The sequence below is a fragment of the Dendropsophus ebraccatus genome, chromosome 8 (assembly GCF_027789765.1).
Source record: "Dendropsophus ebraccatus isolate aDenEbr1 chromosome 8, aDenEbr1.pat, whole genome shotgun sequence".
Lineage (NCBI taxonomy): Eukaryota > Metazoa > Chordata > Amphibia > Anura > Hylidae > Dendropsophus > Dendropsophus ebraccatus.
In genome coordinates this window covers 100,893,365-100,912,446 of record NC_091461.1, presented here as the reverse complement: position 1 = coordinate 100,912,446, position 19,082 = coordinate 100,893,365, and the positions used below count along the sequence as shown (strand labels likewise).

Genomic DNA, 19,082 nt, shown 5'->3' with positions numbered 1-19,082 from the left:
CGGGGACCTGCAGTGTAATATACGGGGACCTGCAGTGTGATATACGGGGACCTGCAGTGTGATATACGGGGACCTGCAGTGTGATATACGGGGACCTGCAGTGTGATATACGGGGACCTGCAGTGTAATATACGGGGGCCTGCAGTGTGATATACGGGGACCGCAGTGTAATATACGGGGGCCGCAGTGTGATATACAGGGATATACAGGAGCTGCAGTGTGATATACAGGGACCACAGTGTGATATACAGGGACCTGCAGTGTGATATACAGGGACCTGCAGTGTGATATACAGGGACCTGCAGTGTGATATACGGGGACCTGCAGTGTAATATACGGGGGCCTGCAGTGTGATATACGGGGACCGCAGTGTAATATACGGGGGCCGCAGTGTGATATACAGGGATATACAGGAGCTGCAGTGTGATATACAGGGACCACAGTGTGATATACAGGAGCTGCAGGGTGACGTACAGGGACCACAGTGTGATACTGTATATAGGAGCGTCAGGGTGATATATAGGAGCTGCAGTATAATATACAGGGACCACAGTATAATATACAGGAGCTGCAGGGTGACATACAGGGACCACAGTGTAATATACAGGAGCTGCAGGGTGACATATAGGGGCCAAAGTGTAATATACAGGGACCGCAGTGTAATATGCAGGGGCCGCAGTGTGATATACAGGGATATACAGGAGCTGCAGTGTAATTTACAGGGGCCACAGCATAATATACAGGAGCTGCAGGGTGACGTACAGGGACCACCGTGTGATACTGTATATAGGAGCGTCAGGGTGATATATAGGAGCTGCAGTATAATATACAGGGACCGCAGTATAATATACAGGAGCTGCAGGGTGACATACAGGGACCACAGTGTAATATACAGGGACCACAGTGTAATATACAGGAGCTGCAGGGTGATAAACAGGGGCCACAGTGTAATATACAGGGACCGCAGTATAATATACAGGATCTGCAGGGTGGCATACAGGGACCACAGTGTAATATACAGGAGCTGCAGGGTGACATACAGGGACCACAGTGTAATATACAGGACCTGCAGTGTAATATACAGGGACCTGCAGTGTAATATACAGGGACCTGCAGTGTAATATACAGGGACCTGCAGTGTGATATACAGGGACCTGCAGTGTGATATACAGGGACCTGCAGTGTGATATACAGGGACCTGCAGTGTGATATACAGGGACCTGCAGTGTGATATACAGGGACCTGCAGTGTGATATACAGGGACCTGCAGTGTGATATACAGGGACCTGCAGTGTGATATACAGGGGCCTGCAGTGTGATATACGGGGGCCGCAGTGTGATATACAGGGATATACAGGAGCTGCAGTGTGATATACAGGGACCACAGTGTGATATACAGGAGCTGCAGGGTGACGTACAGGGACCACAGTGTGATACTGTATATAGGAGCGTCAGGGTGATATATAGGAGCTGCAGTATAATATACAGGGACCACAGTATAATATACAGGAGCTGCAGGGTGACATACAGGGACCACAGTGTAATATACAGGAGCTGCAGGGTGACATATAGGGGCCACAGTGTAATATACAGGGACCGCAGTGTAATATGCAGGGGCCGCAGTGTGATATACAGGGATATACAGGAGCTGCAGTGTAATTTACAGGGGCCACAGCATAATATACAGGAGCTGCAGGGTGACGTACAGGGACCACCGTGTGATACTGTATATAGGAGCGTCAGGGTGATATATAGGAGCTGCAGTATAATATACAGGGACCGCAGTATAATATACAGGAGCTGCAGGGTGACATACAGGGACCACAGTGTAATATACAGGAGCTGCAGGGTGACATACAGGGACCACAGTGTAATATACAGGAGCTGCAGGGTGATAAACAGGGGCCACAGTGTAATATACAGGGACCGCAGTATAATATACAGGATCTGCAGGGTGGCATACAGGGACCACAGTGTAATATACAGGAGCTGCAGGGTGACATATAGGGACCACAGTATAATATCCAGGATCTGCAGTGTGACATACACTCCCTTATATTTTATCATACTATATTACATACCAGCATCTATACAGTAGTATATACAGTGTTTCATTTTGTGCTGTATAGTGAATATCCTATTGATATGTAGCATTTGATAGGCTGTTTCTGTGCAGGTAAATTCATTGATGGTGTGTGGCCCTTTAATTTTGTGGATCAGAGGGTGTCCTATCACTCTGGGGCCCTGCTATATACTATCCATATATACATGGTGAGGAAACTCCTGTCATGTCAGTGAATGGGAACATGTATGTGCGTGTATATCTTTATCAAGGATAAATGGTTTATAAGTGGACGCTGGCCCTTTAACAGATGCTCATTTGAGGGGCTTGGTCTCTCATCATTGGGATGTTTGAGGCGCTGTATTACCTACAGCCGTGTTCTGTCATGATGGCCGCCTCCACCACGTTCCTGCTTCATGCCCTATGATCTCCACTGATAATGGTGCTGTGTCGTGCAATGTGACCTCTTGTACCGCGCTCTGCTGTGCACAGGACGCCGCCCCTTTAATAAACAGAATGTGGCTAAACAGGTGGCGGATTTAGTTGCCTTGCCCCTATATTTGTGACTGTGGGGCGGGGCTATATTTGGGGGCTTTGGTCATGTGACTGTGCAGTTGTTGGGGGGCCTGATGTCACACACAGGATCGTGGCGGTGGACGCTTTTGCTTTGTACTGTATTAGAAACCGTACAGGGTTGGGGTGACCGCTGAGATCCGGTACCTGTATATGGGGGGGGGGGGGGGGGGGGGGAGAGAATTTCAGTAATCTCAGTTTGTGTCATTTTAATGTTGTCCACTGGTGGCCACAACACATGTATGCGCTCCGTCCAAGGGTCTCCATGATAAATACAGGGGACATTTCCAAGTGTTGGTGACATTTCCCCTAAAGTATGTAGCCCTCATGCTACTGTAGCACTACGGGTCTAAGCATTTCCAGGAGAATCCGCTCATATCTGGCCATGTGCACATTGGGATTTAGTCTCTGCAATCCTCCTAAAGGTTACCGCATGAGCGGCTCATCGGTTATGGGCCGGCGAGAAGAGTGCCAGCTGCCGCCACTGATTGCCTGTCCCCCGAGATCTCTGCTGGGATGAAACGCGTCTCGTAAAGTGATTCTGAGTTGATTTGTTTTCCTGTTTGGCAGCTGGGAAAACACTTTCCACGTAAGATCCCGGCCTCCCTTTCCAGCCGTCTGCGTACGGCGTTCCCTCACCTCACACGGGAGAGCTGCACAAACTATGGAAGCCGCAATAGCAATAAATCCTGCGCCAAACACTATTCCGTTGTGAACCCGGCCTCAGCTCTAAGCATTCTCCTGCCTTCCTATATAAACCAGAAGATTTCCATTCACGGGCAGTAGGCAGAGATGGTGCACATGGAGAGAACATAAAACAAGAAGTATAGAACGAAAACTTTACAACTTCATATAAAAGCAGCTGCAGTTGTCCCCCCCCCCTCCTGAGCTGCTGTAATGTTCTGTGCTCTCCTCAGCCATATTGAACGTTGTCTTATATATTAACAAATGCCCATTTTTATTTTTCAGCATAAACGCCAGACAGGCCGACTCCTGGATGTCCTAAAATGTAAGGGTCTCCTCTTCCCGGCCAAACTTATCTCAGGGAGCAATGGATCGGAATAAACGAAATTCAATTGCCGGATTCCCACCTCGGTTGGACCGCATCGAGGACACAGTCTCCGGAGATGGCGGGATTGCTCAGCTGGGCAGAGTCTACTCCTCGTCTTACAATGCGCTCATCAGCGCGTTCTCCAGGCTGACGCGGCTCGATGACTTTACCTGCGAGAAGATTGGATCTGGCTTCTTTTCTGAGGTTTTTAAGGTAAATTATTTTATTATGATTGTACATTCACTTCTTTATGGTGTTTAAAGAAGAAGTTCGGCGTTTCGGGGAGGGGGGAAATTGATCCCAATTGCTAACTTACCTCTCCTCGTGCCCCCGGTGAGTGGCAAGACCGCCCACAGGACTCCTGCCAGCCTCTGGGATCTCCAGGGTGTTTACGTCACAACCCGGCTGATGGACTCTCACTGGGGTGGGACGCTTCTCCAGTCGCTGATCATCACAACCCGGCGGGAAATGACTTCCAGCAGGGGTCCTGTGGCAGCTTCCGCCACTCACCGCGGGCACGAGGAGAGGTAAGTTTGTGATACTGAACAATTTCCCCCTGCAGGATGCCGGGTTTTAGAAAATGCCAGCCTTCTCCTTTAAGATCTAGCAGCTACTATGAATGAATGGGAACATTATTATTTACATGAATACTTTGGGATTGTTAGTCTCCAGGGTTATATATACAGTGGTGCCTTGGATTACGAGCATAATTCGATCTGATACCGCGCTTTTAATCCAAATCCACTCTTAAACCAAAGCAAATTTTACCATAATAAATAATTGAAATGCAGACAATTGGTTCCACACCCCAAAAAGAATGTTTTTTTTTTTTTATTATTATTATTTTGAATAACACGTGAAACAGATGAATATATCATATTATAAGTTACTGTACAGTAATTGAGAGGATGGGAAACACAAGGACTGACAGAGACTGCAGGGAGCATGAAGGAATGAGCAGGGAAGATGTGGGCACATACATGCAGCACTCTGTGTCTGGGGAGAGAGGGGTTACAGCTATGGAGAGATTACCTCCACAGTTCTGTCCCCTGATGTGAGCCCCAGTCTTAAGTGGATCTGCTATGATTTGGAAGGTGAGGGAGACTTCCTGGGTCAGTACGGTAGACCCCGTTGTGCAGGCCATGCCCCTCCCCCACTTGCGCTCCCACCCAGTACAGGGAGCTCTTGACCCAAAGCAATGCTCTTAAACCAAGTTACAATTTTGAAAAACGTTGAGCTCTTCTTGAAAAATTCTCTCAATCCAAGTTACTTTGAAACCAAGGTACCACTGTACTTTAAAGTGACACTGTCACCCCCTTTGTGCATTTTAACATCTCTACACAGGTGTAAAGGGTAAATTAAGTGTTTTTCATACCTTATTTCATACCATACATCATGGTGCTTGTTCAAGTAAAAAGTGTCCTTTTATCACCTGCAGATTGTATTAAGTGGGCGTGGCCTCGTGGCATTAGCGCCACTTAGCCCCGCCCACAACGGCACCCATTTGTTGGCCGACGTAAAGGGGGTGGGGTCTAGACCTTTCAGTCAGCCTGTTCTAATGGCCGGCTAGGGGGCGGGGCTAAGTGGCGTTAATACCGTGAGGCCACGCCCACTTAACACAATCTGCAGTTGATAAGATGACTTTTTACTTGAACAAGCACCATGACGTATGATATAAAATAAGGTATGAAAACCGCTAAATTTACCCTTTACATCTGTGTAGAGATGTCAGAATGCAAAAAGGAGGTGACAGTGTCACTTTAAGACTTTTTAAAGTTTATGATCATTCTGTCTTTGCTATAATAGTGTTCTCCAACCTGCTGCTCTCCAACCATTGCCGAACTAAAACAACTGCTGCTGGGAGTTAAAGTTCCACAACAGCTAGAGAGTGGCTCATATGTACAAGCAAAGCTAAGCAAATCTGAGAGAGCAGAGCTGCAGTGTAAAGCATGGAGGGAGATACAGAGAGGTAGATGGTGCAGTTCAGCTGGAGTTCCTAAACATTTCTGTGTCATGATAAAGCAGTGGTGCAGTGTAAAGCATGGGGAGACAGCTGAGCCTCTGATAAACTCCAACAGATGTTGCTGAGGTCAGTGTTCTCACTGGTTTTCTTCATCATTCGTATACATGTAATGCTCCTCCCACTTACTGCCTGATTAGTCATGTGACCTAACCACTAAGCTAGGTGCTTCCATGATGCGCTGTAATAGAATGGTGAATGCAGCTCTCGGTGCTCATGCACTGTAACTTGTTTAGTCATATGACCAGTCACGCGTTTTACATGACATTGCAGACAGGTTGAGCTGTGGTTTTAGGGAGATCTCTGGAATGCAGTTTTCACTTTCAGTTCTCCGCAGGGGGTTTTCATAGTTTTCTTATGATCCTGGTAAAGTGCGGCTGTGATGTCATGCTTATGATTGTGTGAATAGTTCCCTACACCCAACTACATGTGCAAAGGTCCTGGCCTTAAAGAGACCTGCACACTTAAAATGTGCAATATAGTGGACATCAAGGTGTCTGGAACCAGGGGAGCGAAACTCTGGAATATGAGGGGAGAGCGAGAGCCATTCCCCGCTGTGTCTGACAACAGGGAACAATAAATCGTATTGAACTACACAAACAGCATGTTCTGTCTCTAATAATGTTGGGTCTCTGCCTTTTCCGTGGGGATGTAGTTGAGCTCTGCGCATGTTCCTGCGTTTCTTGGGATACGTTCCTTTTTGTGATCTTCTTTTAAGGAAGAAGTGACATTGACTCTGCAGCAGCACATTGCGTCCTCGCTGAGCGATGTATATAGATATTTGGGGTGCAGACGCTGTGGCGTGGGTGGAGTTGTCATGGCGATTGATCGCCCACTGTATTATAACTTCTTGCTGCGGCTCGTCTTCGCTGCTGGATTGTCTCCGGCTCTGTAGTCTTATGAGTTTAGAGATCAGCAAAAATGACACTACACAAATGGCCACGTGTTGACGTCACCTCGGATGTTGTTCAGTATTTTGCGCCAATGGTGGCCAGGTCTTTAAGTTGAGGTTATAACCGCCATAGACGCGTCCAATGTAATGAGGATGGGTTAAAACCGCCATAGACACGTCCAATGTACGCCACTAAACAGAGCTTCTTACGCTGGTCTGAGGCGACATTCTTTATGCTTATTCCACATTGGAATATGCCGGAAAAGTGTGTAAGGGCGGTCCCATTGTCAGGTCTGTAGAAATGCTTGTGGCTTTGGTGTCCATCTTTGTTGCGCTCAGTAAAGCGCCGGTTTGCTCTGGATCTGGCAAGGGGGGGAGGGGGGAGTGGTTTCTTGTCTCATCTTTGATCTTATTTTTACAGTCCCTGAGGTTTATTATTAAGGATCAGCTTTGGTTTCCGCGCTGTTGGCATCTGTGATGTGTGTGCCGGGCTGCGACGTGTAATTACGGCTCCTGTCCCGCTGTGGCTTGTCCGGGCAGGTTCCATGTTGTCTCTGTGAAGGGAGTGCAGCAACTTTATATGACAGGAGGAAATCCTCAGTGACCTGAGAGGGACCAATGGCTGTTTTAGGATTACAAGTCCCACTACATTTTTGCAATTCGTTTTTTGCCAAAAACGGATGAAAAACTGATGAAAGAAACAGATGCAACTGTGTGCATTCGTTTTTCCATTGACTTTCATTATATAAAAAAAAAAAAACGGATCCGTTTTTTTGACGGACACAAAAATGAGGTTGACCATGTTTTTGTGTACGCTAAGAAAAGGATCCTGTGCGGGCTGTGGCTGCTAGAGAGGATGATGGCAGGGGGACACTGAGGGACACAGGGCACCGGAGGGACACTGACCATCCCTCTGCCATCATCCTCTCCGGCAGCCACAGCCCGCACAGCTCTGGGAGTCGGGTCGTGACATCACCATGTTATCCAGGAAGTGACATCACCATGTTATCCAGGAAGTGAAGCCTTGATGCAGTAGTAAGGGCAGGGAAAAAAGCACTTTATGTGCATTTCCTGTAATAAATGTATATTGATGATTTGTATAACGTTTGGGGGGCAATACAATACTTAAATAAAAATTTCCGCCGGACTTCTCCTTTAACCTCTTAAGGACATATGTAGTACCCGTACGTCATATGTCCTCATTAGCACTTCAAAGCGGGGCTGAGCGACGACCCCGCTTTGAAGTGCCGCGTGTAGCCCGGGACCGCCGCTATTAGCGGGCACGGTCTGATTGCCGTGCCCGCTAATTAGCTAATCGGAGGCAGCTGTCAAAGTTGACAGCTGCCTCTGATTACCGGAGGCAACCTTTCCCTGGGGTCTAGTGGGGGAGATCGCTCCTCCGGGACGTTGTCCCGGAGGAGCGATCTCCCTGTCTGATGCCGGCCGGGGACTCATCCAAGATGGCGCCGTCCCCGACTCGGCACTTGTTTGTCTCCTGCTGCAGCAGCCGAATGCAAACGAGTGCCTATCTCATTGATCTTTGCTGTATATCTATACAGCAAAGATCTCAATGAGAGATCAAAGTATATATACTAGAAGTCCCCTAGGGGGGCTTCTAGTATATGTGTAAAAAAAAAAAAAAAAAAAAAGTGGTGTTTATAGTAAAAAGCCCCCTCCCCTAATAAAAGTCTGAATCACCCCCCTTTTCCCAGGTTTTAAATAAAAGTAAACAAATAAATAAATAAACATGTTTGGTATCGCCGCGTGCGTAATCGCCCGAACTATTAATTAATCACATTCCTGATCTCGCACGGTAAACGGCGTCAGCGCAAAAAAATCCCAAAGTGCAAAAATGTAATAAAAAGCGATCAAAAAGCCGTATATGCGCAATCAAGGTACCGATAGAAAGTAAACATGGTAAACATCAAAAAATGACACCTGACACAGCCCCATAGACCAAAGGATAAAAGCGCTATAAGCCTGGGAATGGAGCGATTTTAAGGAACGTATATTTGTTAACAATGGTTTGAATTTCTTATAGGCCATCAGATACAAGAAAAGTTATACATGTTATATATCGTTTTAATCGTAACGACTTGAGGAACATGCATAACAAGTCAGTTTTACCCCAGGGCGAATGGCGTAAAAACACAGTTCCCCCAAATAAAAGAAATGCGTTTTTTTTTTTCAATTTCACCACACATTGAATTTTTTTTGGGTTTCGTAGTGTACCAAATGCAAAAATTCAGCCTGTCATTGCAAAGTACAATTAGTGACGCAAAAAATAAGGGCTCATGTGGGTTTCTAGGTGGAAAAATGCAAGTGCTATGGCCTTTTAAACACAAGGAGGAAAAACCGAAAACGCAAAAACGAAAATGGGCCCCGTCCTTAAAGGGTTAAAAGCATACTCCAGTCAGGGCTCCATTTTTGATAATGCCCGGGAGCGATCAGGTGAAAAATACAGTTCATTTTATCCCTCTAAACAGGGGTAGGGAACCTTGCCTATCCAGCTGTTGCAAAACTACATTTCCCATCATCCCTGGACTGCCAAAGCTGCTTTGGCTGTCCAAGCATGATGAGTGTTAAAGTTTTGCAACAGCTGGAGAACCAAGGTTCCCTACCCCTGCTCTAAAGGAATGAATAGCTTCCTCCTATCATACTGTACAGTTGTCAATAAAGCTTGTCAAATTCAATTACAATTTTTAAGTGCCAGAGTTGTCCATAGCAACCAATTGCCGCTCCGCTTTCTTATCCTTTTTTTTTTTTTTTTTTTTCAATTCAATTCTCAATTTTATTAAATTTTTCAATTTTTATAAAAACCAGTAATACAATTAACACCCAAAGAGGTGCAAAGGCACGTATACATAAAAGTCAGAAAAAAGTAAAGCATCAAGCAACTACAGTCTTTCTTATCTTTCTAATAGACCTGTTCTAGGCGAATAAAAGCCATGGCCGGCAACTGTACCGCTAGGCTAGGCCATAGGTAGACGGCGCAGCGAGTCCGCTGGTAATGGGTGAGAGACATTGCTGAGATTCTGGATACTTTAGCTCGTTCTCGTGTGATGTGGAAAGATCCAGAAGGTTCTCTGGCTCAGTCACTGCACAGACTGTGTCCATAGCAACCGATCATTTTGAAAAAGCTACGCTGTGATTGGTTGCTATAGGGAAGCGTTTTTCATGTAGACCGTTCTGATGAGGGTGATGTCCGCTATGCTGACCGCTTCTTGCTGTGACTGCTCTGTTCTCCAGCAGGCGGCAGGTATTTTGTTCTTTCCTTCTGTCCCAGCAAAGAATTATCAGATATAAAGTTTGTTTTGTTTATCGTTGGGGTCATGAGAGGAACCACACGACGCGTCTGCCCGCCTGGAAACTTTATACAGCAACAACGAGAGTTGGGGAGGGATCATCTCCTACATGGTGTCCCCTCACATGGGGCAGGGGACAGGATGGTAGTATGAGGATGAGCATTATCCGGGGTAATGCCCATATAGCAGTGTCCTATCTTGATGGTGTTAATAAGTGACAGAAATGGCCCTAAATCGGTAAGAAAGCGTGCTTGCTGTCAGTGAACAGAAACAATCTTCAGACCTCCAGACACTAAATACCTGTGGGTTTGTTATAGTGTATGTTGTTCTACATGAGCTCAACACGTCGGCCGCAAAAATCTTGTCTTGGTGTCTGATTCCACTGGCTAAGTTCTAACAGGAAAGCAGTATAAGTGAGTATATATCTTTGGGTGGGCAGTCAATATGCAGTGCCCCTGGGTACAGTATAGATAACTGCGAAGCTGACTGTTTTTGCCATTCTCTGTATGTTTCTCCAGGATAGTTTGAACAGTTTAAGCAGAACCTATCATACATCATGGTTCTTGTTCCAGTAAAAAGTGATCTTTTATCATCTGCGGATTGTACTACCTGGGCGGGGCTTTCACGGCTGCAGCGCCACTTGGCCTCGCCCACATCGCCACAGCAGGCCCTGCCCCTCTATGATGTCATTACCACAAAGGCACCACCCCCTCTGTGGCCATTGGTATTGCCGACCTAGAGGGGGTGGGGCCTGGACCTTTTAGGCCGATTCGTTACAATTGCGGTCGGGGGGGGGGGGCGGTCTATGATGTCACGGAGGGGCCTACGGCGGAGATGAAGCTCCACCCAGATAGCACAGTCCACAGATAATAAAAGGGCACTTTTTACTGGAACAAGCTTGTGATTTGTGATATAAAATAAGGTATGAAAACTGCAAAATTTACCCTTTACACCTGTGTAGAGAAGTCCGAATGCAAAACGTAATCTCTCCCTTACTCTATTCATGAAGATACAGACTGTCTTTTCTGCCCGTATCTTATACTTTACCTAATCCCTTATACTGGTGCAGTAAGGCCAGGCGCCGCCATCTTGATGACGTCACTTGCATTCCGGCGCTGGAACACAACTGAGCTCACCAAGATGGAGGCGCCTGGATTAACTGCACCAGTACTAAGGATTAGGTAAAGTATAAGATAGACAGCAAGGCATGAGTCGATAGACTAGGCATTTATTGGGGGTCTTTGACAGTAATGTAAACCCCCAGATTCAGAGTGTAATGTGATTTACTATGTGTTGGGTTTAGTTGGAATGACACCTGACATAATCTCAATTACGCTGTTTTTACATGCAGGTTCGTCACCGGACATCTGACCAAGTGATGGCGCTGAAGATGAACAAACTGAGCAGTAACCGGGCCAACATGCTGAAGGAGGTCCAGCTGATGAACCGCCTGTCGCACCCCAATATCCTGAGGTAGGAGCCGCCATCATCCACCCATCACCCATGGACCATGCTGAGCAATATCCAGATATTGCCGCATATACTGTACATCAGATACTTTCCTGTACTGGTTTATGTCTTATGATCCAGTCACTACCAAAGCTGAAGCCACAATTGTGGCTTTATTACTTTATAAGCAAATGCCTCCTAAACGTTGAGGTTCCATGGTACATTGTGAGTAACGTCTGTGAGTCAGTCTCCTGTGAACTGTTAAGAGTAAACACCGCATCTACTGTAATGCATTGCAGCAGAACATGATGATGAGCTCATGCAGTGAGTCACAGGGCTTTATCAGTGGTTGTTGTGATACATAACTTCATGGGATCACCGTTGTGTGTGATGGATCTACAGGACTGGTGATGTCCTGTATGTGCTAGATGTGGGAAAAAGGTGTTCTAGAGCTGACCGCTGTTATACGAGAAAATGGGCAGGTTCTGGACTGCTGCTTAGTTCAGGAAGAGGATCTAATTGGCTGTTAAATATATATATTTTTTTGGTGGTGGTGGGGGGGCTGGACTACTACTTACTATTTTCTGGATCAGTCAGCTGCCTATTAAAGGAAGATGTTCTAGACCGGGCTGTTGCTGAGGAAATGGAGATGTTCTAGACCAGTCTACTAGTTAGTAAATAGAATAGTAATAGATAAGAAGACTGCTTATCTGCAAACAAAGATGTTCTTGACTACTGATTTAGTGTGCGTAGAGCTGCTAGGCCAGACAGCTAGTTGGTAATTGTAGAAGTTGTAGACAGACTGCTGGCTCCTATGCAGAGAGTTGTTAGACTATGAGCCAGTGTAAAGGAGAAGCTCTAGACCCAGACCACTGGTTATTAAAGGGGTTTTCTCATCTCAACTAACATAGTTATACTTGTAAGGGACATTTTGGGAAATTTTTTTGAAAATACCTAAATTTAGTAAACTTGCCTCCTTCTAATATGCTGCTCTTTTCTGGCTGGTGTATATATAACTTTAATGTAGAGCTATGGTAAGATTGAGTGTGTGACCACTCTGTACCAGACCACTGTTTAGAGCCAAGTGGTGGTCTGTAACATTAAAACTGAGCTGTCAACATTGGGAGCAAAAGACCAGCATATCAGGAGAAGGAGACAGGTTTGCTAAATGACTGTACAGTGGTACCTTGGTTTAAGAGTAACTTGCTCAGTTTTTCAAAATTGTACCTTTGTTTAAGAGCATTGCTTTGGTTTAAGAGCTCCCTGTGCTGGTTGGGAGCTAGAGTGGGGGAGGGGCATGGTCTGCATAGCGGGGTCTACAGCACTGTACTCTGACCCAGTAAGTCTCCCTCACCTTCCAAATCATAGCGGATTCACTTCAGGTTCACTTTAGGTTGGGGCTTGCTTCAGGGGGCAGGACTGTGGAGGTAATCTTTCCGTAGCTGTAACCTCTCTCTCTCCCAGGACAAAGAGTGCTGCATTTATGTGCCCACATCTGCCCTGCTCATTCCTTTATACTCCCTTCAGTCTGTTCGCCCTTGTGTTTCCCATCCTCTCCATTCCTGCTATATTGTGCCTGCACTTACACTCAGCTATACACACTGCTATAATGTGCCTGCACTCACACTCAGCTATACACATTGCTGCTATGTGCCTGCACTTACTCGGCTATGCACACTGTTGCTATAATGTGCCTGCACTTACACTCAGCCATTCAAACTGCTTTATATAAAGTTTCTGTCTCTGTCCTCCTCCACAGCTCTATGATTCTCTCTTCCTGTGGAACCAATTGTCTGCATATCAGTGATTTCTTATGAGAAAGTTTGCTTTGGTTTAAGAGTGAATTTGGATTACAAGTGCGGTCCCGGAATGAATTATGCTCGTAATCTAAGGCACCACTGTATTTGCAAAAAAAATAAACTTTTCGACATATATGTATAACTATATTAGATGAGATGAGAATACCCCTTTAAGTAGACTTGTTGTAGACCAGCCTTCTGTTCCATATGTGGAATGGCCATAGCTTAGTAGACTGCTTTTCTGTTAATGAAAAGGTTCTATATTGGATTCCTGGTCAGTGTATAGAGAGGTTCTAGAGTAGGTTGTTTGTTCGTATATGGACCAGACTGCTGGTATTACCTTGGAAGACTGCCTGTCTGTAAACCGAGATATTCTAGAGCCCTATTAATTATATGAAGAGGTTCTAGACCAGAGTGCTAATGAGTGAATGGAATAGTCCTATATTATATTGCTGACAGTCCATAATGGGCGAGGTTCCAGACTGCCAGTCAGTGATTGAGGTTCTAGTCCAGGTGCAGTTATAGGGGTGTATGCTTCCCCCGGGAGCTGACACTTGTACACCTGGGCCGCTGATCTTCCTATCATTGTAACCCGATCTCCTGAAGACGCAGCAGAATACACAGAAGTAGCTCTTGTGTCGGCTCAGTGCAAACGAACAAAAGGCGCAAAACAATTTAGCAACTGTAACGGGGCGAGACACAGCCACAGGTATGAATCGGGGCGTGAGCCTCCTGTGTTAACCCTTTCCCAGCCGTGCACGGCCCAGGCCCTGTTGTTGATGTTGGCGGTCTGCCCCTTGGCTCGGCTGTGGGAGGTTTTGGCAGCTTTCAGCCATTGCTATTTCTGCTGTGAGATCTCCTCGTATGTGATGAGTCTCTCTCCGGCTTGTGTTGCAGTTACGCCGCGCTGCTCTTTACGAGGTATTTTTAGCAAGTAAAATGTTTGCCGAATGAGCTCATACTCCAGAGATCGGGCAGCAGCTCCTGCTCCGGGGCTTGGGGTTTTGGAATAAATCATTTTCATTAAACATTTTTGCTTTTTTCCTGGTGTTCACTTACAGTGAAGCTATAAATGGTTTTCGGTGTTATAGTGTAAAACTGCAATTGCTAGCAATGCCCAGACAGCAACAACGTGTTCTGCAGCAGCTGGACACTGCTGAAATTGAACCTGTCACTTTAAGATAAGATCCCGTTGTCAGCTGACACATGCATGGATGCTGGGAATTGTAGTTTTTACAACAGCTCTAGAGCCTTTTAGTTTAAAGGGAACCTGTCATCATGAAAATGCTACCTAAGGGTCCATTTACACAGAAAGATTATCTGCCAAAGATTTGAAGCCAAAGCCAGGAATGGATTTCAGGCTTTCCCTTATGACCTGATCTCTGTTTATAGTCTGTTTCTGGCTTTGGCTTCAAATCTTCGGCAAATAATTTGTTTCATAATCTTTCTGTGTAAATAGACCCTTAGCTATTGGCATTATGTTTTAGAGCAAAAGGAGCTGAACAGATTGATATTTTATATTTAATTTATTAACTGAAATTTTTAATGTGTTTTCTGTGCTAAAGAGTCCAGTCTATTGAGTGACACCGCCCACTGGACTCCTTAAGGGTACAAACACACACACACACCGTATATGCAGTGTATTTACTACTGCGATACGCAGCAAATACGCAGCAGATTAGATCTAAATAACTGAACACAGCATCAAATCTTCACCATCACATCTGCTGTGTATTTGCTGCGTATACGGTGTGTGGGTTTATACCCTCAAGGACAACTCCCGCGTTTTTTTTTTTTTTTCTTTACCCTTAACTAACACACATTACAAAGTTATTTAACTTTTTAATGTGTGTTAGTCACCTACCTGGAGCCATTCTGCCTCTCTCCCCCTCCCCTTCTGCAAGTAAAAAAAAACCATACTTGCGCATTTACTATCAACCCCGTCCTCTTCTCCCGTCGCCATTTTGTGACTATGTCGTCACAAGCGGTGGGCAGGCCTGGTCATCCTCCTCTTTGGCGTCTTCCTTTATACTGAATGGAAGCGAAAAGGCTGCCGGTGTGCATAAAAAAAAAAAAGTTAAAGCTTGATGGCAACCAATATGGCTGCCAGTGATGCTTTCATTGTGGTCGTCGCCCAGTAGTTATGATGCCGTCAGGGCTCCTGAATTACTCCTTAACTGTGTGAAAGCCCCGGGTGAGGTTTATGGTGGCATCTGTCACTGTGTCGGTACATCTGTGGATGCGTAGATTATCGGGGTCATCCGTATCCCCAGTCTCTGGCTGGGGGGGGGGGGGGAGTTTCACATTCAGTCGCTCATCCTGATATTTGGCAATCTGACACAGAGTGGTCTGTGGAGGGAAACGTTAGAATGTCAGCCCTCTTATTGATTGGCTGCTCTCCATTGGGGCACAGCATGGCGGATCCTGTTACGGTTTAGTGCGTCCAACTTCTGAGGTAGATAAAGGTTTGGTTCCCTAGAGATCCTGACGATACGGATGACGGCTGTATGATTTCTTAACCCTTTATTGCATTTATAACTTTTGCCGCCTCTTACTTGTCTTATATAAGGCTTTCATGCAGTGAGTATTGAAGTTCTGCAAGTTTGTAACTTCTTTCTTCACCATTTTGAAGATCTCTGCTTGCTGTCAGTAAATAGGAACAGTCTTGTTTACACCCAGAGGCTGAATACCTGCATAGAGCCCACTGTACCCTCTCAGCCAGGGTTTTGGGGTAGGACACTGCCTCCAACCTATGGCTTTCCAGCTGCTGCAAAACTACAACTCTCATCTTGTGATGTCACAATACCAGCTTTTTTATTTTGATACTCCAATACCAATCTGGTACTTAATAATAAAAACACCCCAGAATATATTATCTATAGTATATTATATTGATAATATCTGTTATTATTCAGGTCTGTTCTATTACATTGATACTATTTTCGGACCTTTTTATTTTATTTTACTACTATTTTCTAGGATGCGTTGTGACCAAAAATCAGCACATTTTGGACTTTGGCGGGGTGTTTTCGGGCTTAAACTCTTTACTGTGCGAGTTCAGGAATGTGATAATTTAAAGTGTACCTGTTATTATGAAAAACTGTTGACATGTCAAACGTTTCGATAGGTCCAGGTCTGACTGCTCAGACCCTTACAGATTGTGAGATTGAGCCAGGAAAAGTCCTTGCGGGCCTCTCCTGGCTTCGGTCGGGGCTCCAGCTGATAATCTTTATGTCAGTGAAATCAATCAGACTCCATAGACTTAAAGAGTAGGAAGCGCTTGTCCTCACAATCGGTATAGATCTGAACGCTCAGACTCGGACCAATCAAAAGTTTTGTTTGTCATGTCAAAAGTTTTATGATGACAGTGGCAGTTTAGATCCCGCAAATACGCATGCAATGATGCCAAATTTTTTATAATTTTTTTTTTAAATGGGAAGGGGGGAGGGGGATAGAATTCTTATTATTAGAGCTTTTTAAATTTTGATCTGCTATAGCAGTGCTCTGCTAATAGAGCCAGACTCTGTTGTGCAGCTTAACATAAAGTATTGAATATTTTGGTGCATTGTGCATTTCTACTCTCATCATGGCCGAAGGCTGGCAGGGCATGGTTGCAGTTGTGGTTTCATAACAGCTGGGAATAGACAACCCCATGTGAGCTATACACAAATCGTCTTGTCCTGATACAAGGCCAGAGACCTGTCAGGTTCAGAATGGATTTTCTGACAGCAAGCAGGTAAGATTGATGCTGGTGCATTTGTTTCTATGGCATTGCTCACACTCAGTGTATTGTCACAACAGAAAGGTTTCCGTTCAGTGGCAGCAAGCAGAATTTATTGCATGTAAAATGTAGTCTGGTGTTCTGGTGGTTTTGCTTACATGGAATTGTCTGGATTGGAGCCAACTCTGGAAGCAGAAATCTTGAAGATGATGAGGAAATGAAACACCAGATCTATTAGAGAGCTGCAGAACTTTGCACTATACAAAATTAAGCCTCATTTACATGAGATTTGTGGGGCCCTTTAAGGTGGGATTTGTGCTGCCCTGTCATAGATCTGTTACTTGCGTGAGTTGTTTTTCTTTGCTTTTTTTTTGTAATATGCCAAAGCCAACACTGTGAAAGCCAATGTTGTGCACTGTAAAGTATCCAATGTTATTAGCCTGTGGTGTGTGAGTCATGGCCATTCTGATCAGTCTCATTTTCTTCCTGCAGGTTTATGGGAGTCTGTGTCCACCAGGGGCAGCTGCACGCACTGACGGAGGTAAGACCCCGGGCCGTCTGCCGCCCCTCTCACATTGCTTCTGTCTGATGCAAAGTAAGATGTTGCGGTAATTTCCGGATGTCAGTCATTTCGCAGTACAGCAGTCACTTGCGAAATATCCTGTGGAGGAGCGAAATAACGATCCTGTTATTAACCCCCTCATAACTAGAACAATAAAACTTTAACTATGTTCCATGCAGTTACTCTGTGCCACAGGTGTGGGCGTGCCGTTGCCCTGTGCCACAGGTGTGGGCGTGCCGTTGCCTGGTGCCACAGGTGTGGGCGTGCCGTTGCCCTGTGCCACAGGTGTGGGCGTGCCGGTGCCCTGAGTTGTGGACTCTAGGGGTCCCATATAGTATACACAATAAATGTGAAGGAAAGTGATTTTCTCACCAAACAGCCGCAATCTTTGGGTAATGAAACCCACTGTACTCCAATGCTATGGAGCACTTATACTCACAAAGTCGACTTGACTTCAAAATTCTTTTTTATTTTCTTGTATAGATAGATGCAGCGTACAAAACATAACATGCTCACAGCTGATGTGCTCCTCACATCTGGACGCCCAACTACGTCCTCCTCGCGGACGTTTCGGAGGATACAGACTCCTCCTTCCTCATGCACTTTCCTTCACATTTATTGTGTATACTGGATTGCTTTACCGGACTGGTGGAGTTCGGGAGTGTGGAGGGTGCTCATAAGTATTGCAGTGCGTGACTACCTGGTTGAACTCTTTAGGGGTCCCATCCCTGTAGTTACACAGCAGACAGTCAGGCGTCAGTACAGTTTTTGGAGCAATTATATAATATTAGGTTTATCTGGCCAAAGAGAAAGTGTCCTGCATAACCTGAAGAGCTTACAGTCTAAGTCTTCTGCCACAGACACCACATACTAAGTGTGAACCCATCAGGTATCTAAACTGGTTGGGTGACAACCTTTACAACCATCTGCATCTGATTGATGGGGTTGTCACCCAGCCTTCCCTTGAATATGGCTTACTTGTACAGGGGTTAGTGCACAACTAGATTACAACCCTTACGGTGTGTTCACACTACAAAATCCACGCAGATAACTTCCTGCGTATTCCGCCGTTCTTGAATCTCCGCCTGTCCCATAGACTCCATTCTATGCTCAGGCAGATTCCGCCGATGGGAGTTGTAGTTTTGCAATTTCTGGAGTGCTGCTGGTTGGGAGAAAATAACTTTGCTCCAGTTCAAGGGATGTATTCCTCCTGTGTGGATCCGGGCGTAGGGTGTTATTATCCAACGTGCCAGTAATATTCCTCTAGCAGGTGATTGGTTTTAAAGGGGGGAGGGGGGTTTGAGGTGCCCCCCTTTCATATTGATGGGGTCAGGTGACAGCTCAGTAAAGTACTAATTTGTAAGACAAGACTTTTCTCAAGAACAATGGAGCCTGTGGTGCGTCCTCTGCTCTATTATCTGTAATGATATCTCTGCCCAAAGTCAGATTTCCACAATCCGCTGCCCTCTTTATGTTCACTTGTTGCGGTACATTAGTACGCAGTGAGCAATGAGATCTGCCTAATATATTGTGTATAGCCGCCCGAGTCATCGGCAGTGGTTACAAAACCTGATCTCTGACCTTCACTGTTGTAACAAATTGAGCTCGATAGATGGTTAACTCTGTGCCATTCACTGACAACAAGCAG

The 19,082-nt window shown here is 45.5% G+C and overlaps 1 protein-coding gene across 2 annotated transcripts in view; it reads left to right on the top strand.

Annotated features, from left to right (window-relative positions):
• TESK2 (testis associated actin remodelling kinase 2) overlaps positions 1-19,082 on the top strand; it is a 39,077-nt gene that overhangs the window by 3,002 nt on the left and 16,993 nt on the right. Inside the window, exons 2-4 of one of the 2 annotated variants that reach the window (XM_069981239.1) lie at positions 3,605-3,899; positions 11,255-11,376; positions 17,365-17,413. In XM_069981239.1, the coding sequence (XP_069837340.1) occupies positions 3,687-3,899; positions 11,255-11,376; positions 17,365-17,413 (384 nt within the window). In that variant the 5' untranslated portion in view covers positions 3,605-3,686. Of the gene's footprint in view, positions 1-3,604; positions 3,900-9,768; positions 9,858-11,254; positions 11,377-17,364; positions 17,414-19,082 lie in introns of those variants that run through there. The other variant, XM_069981240.1, reaches the window with a different exon arrangement.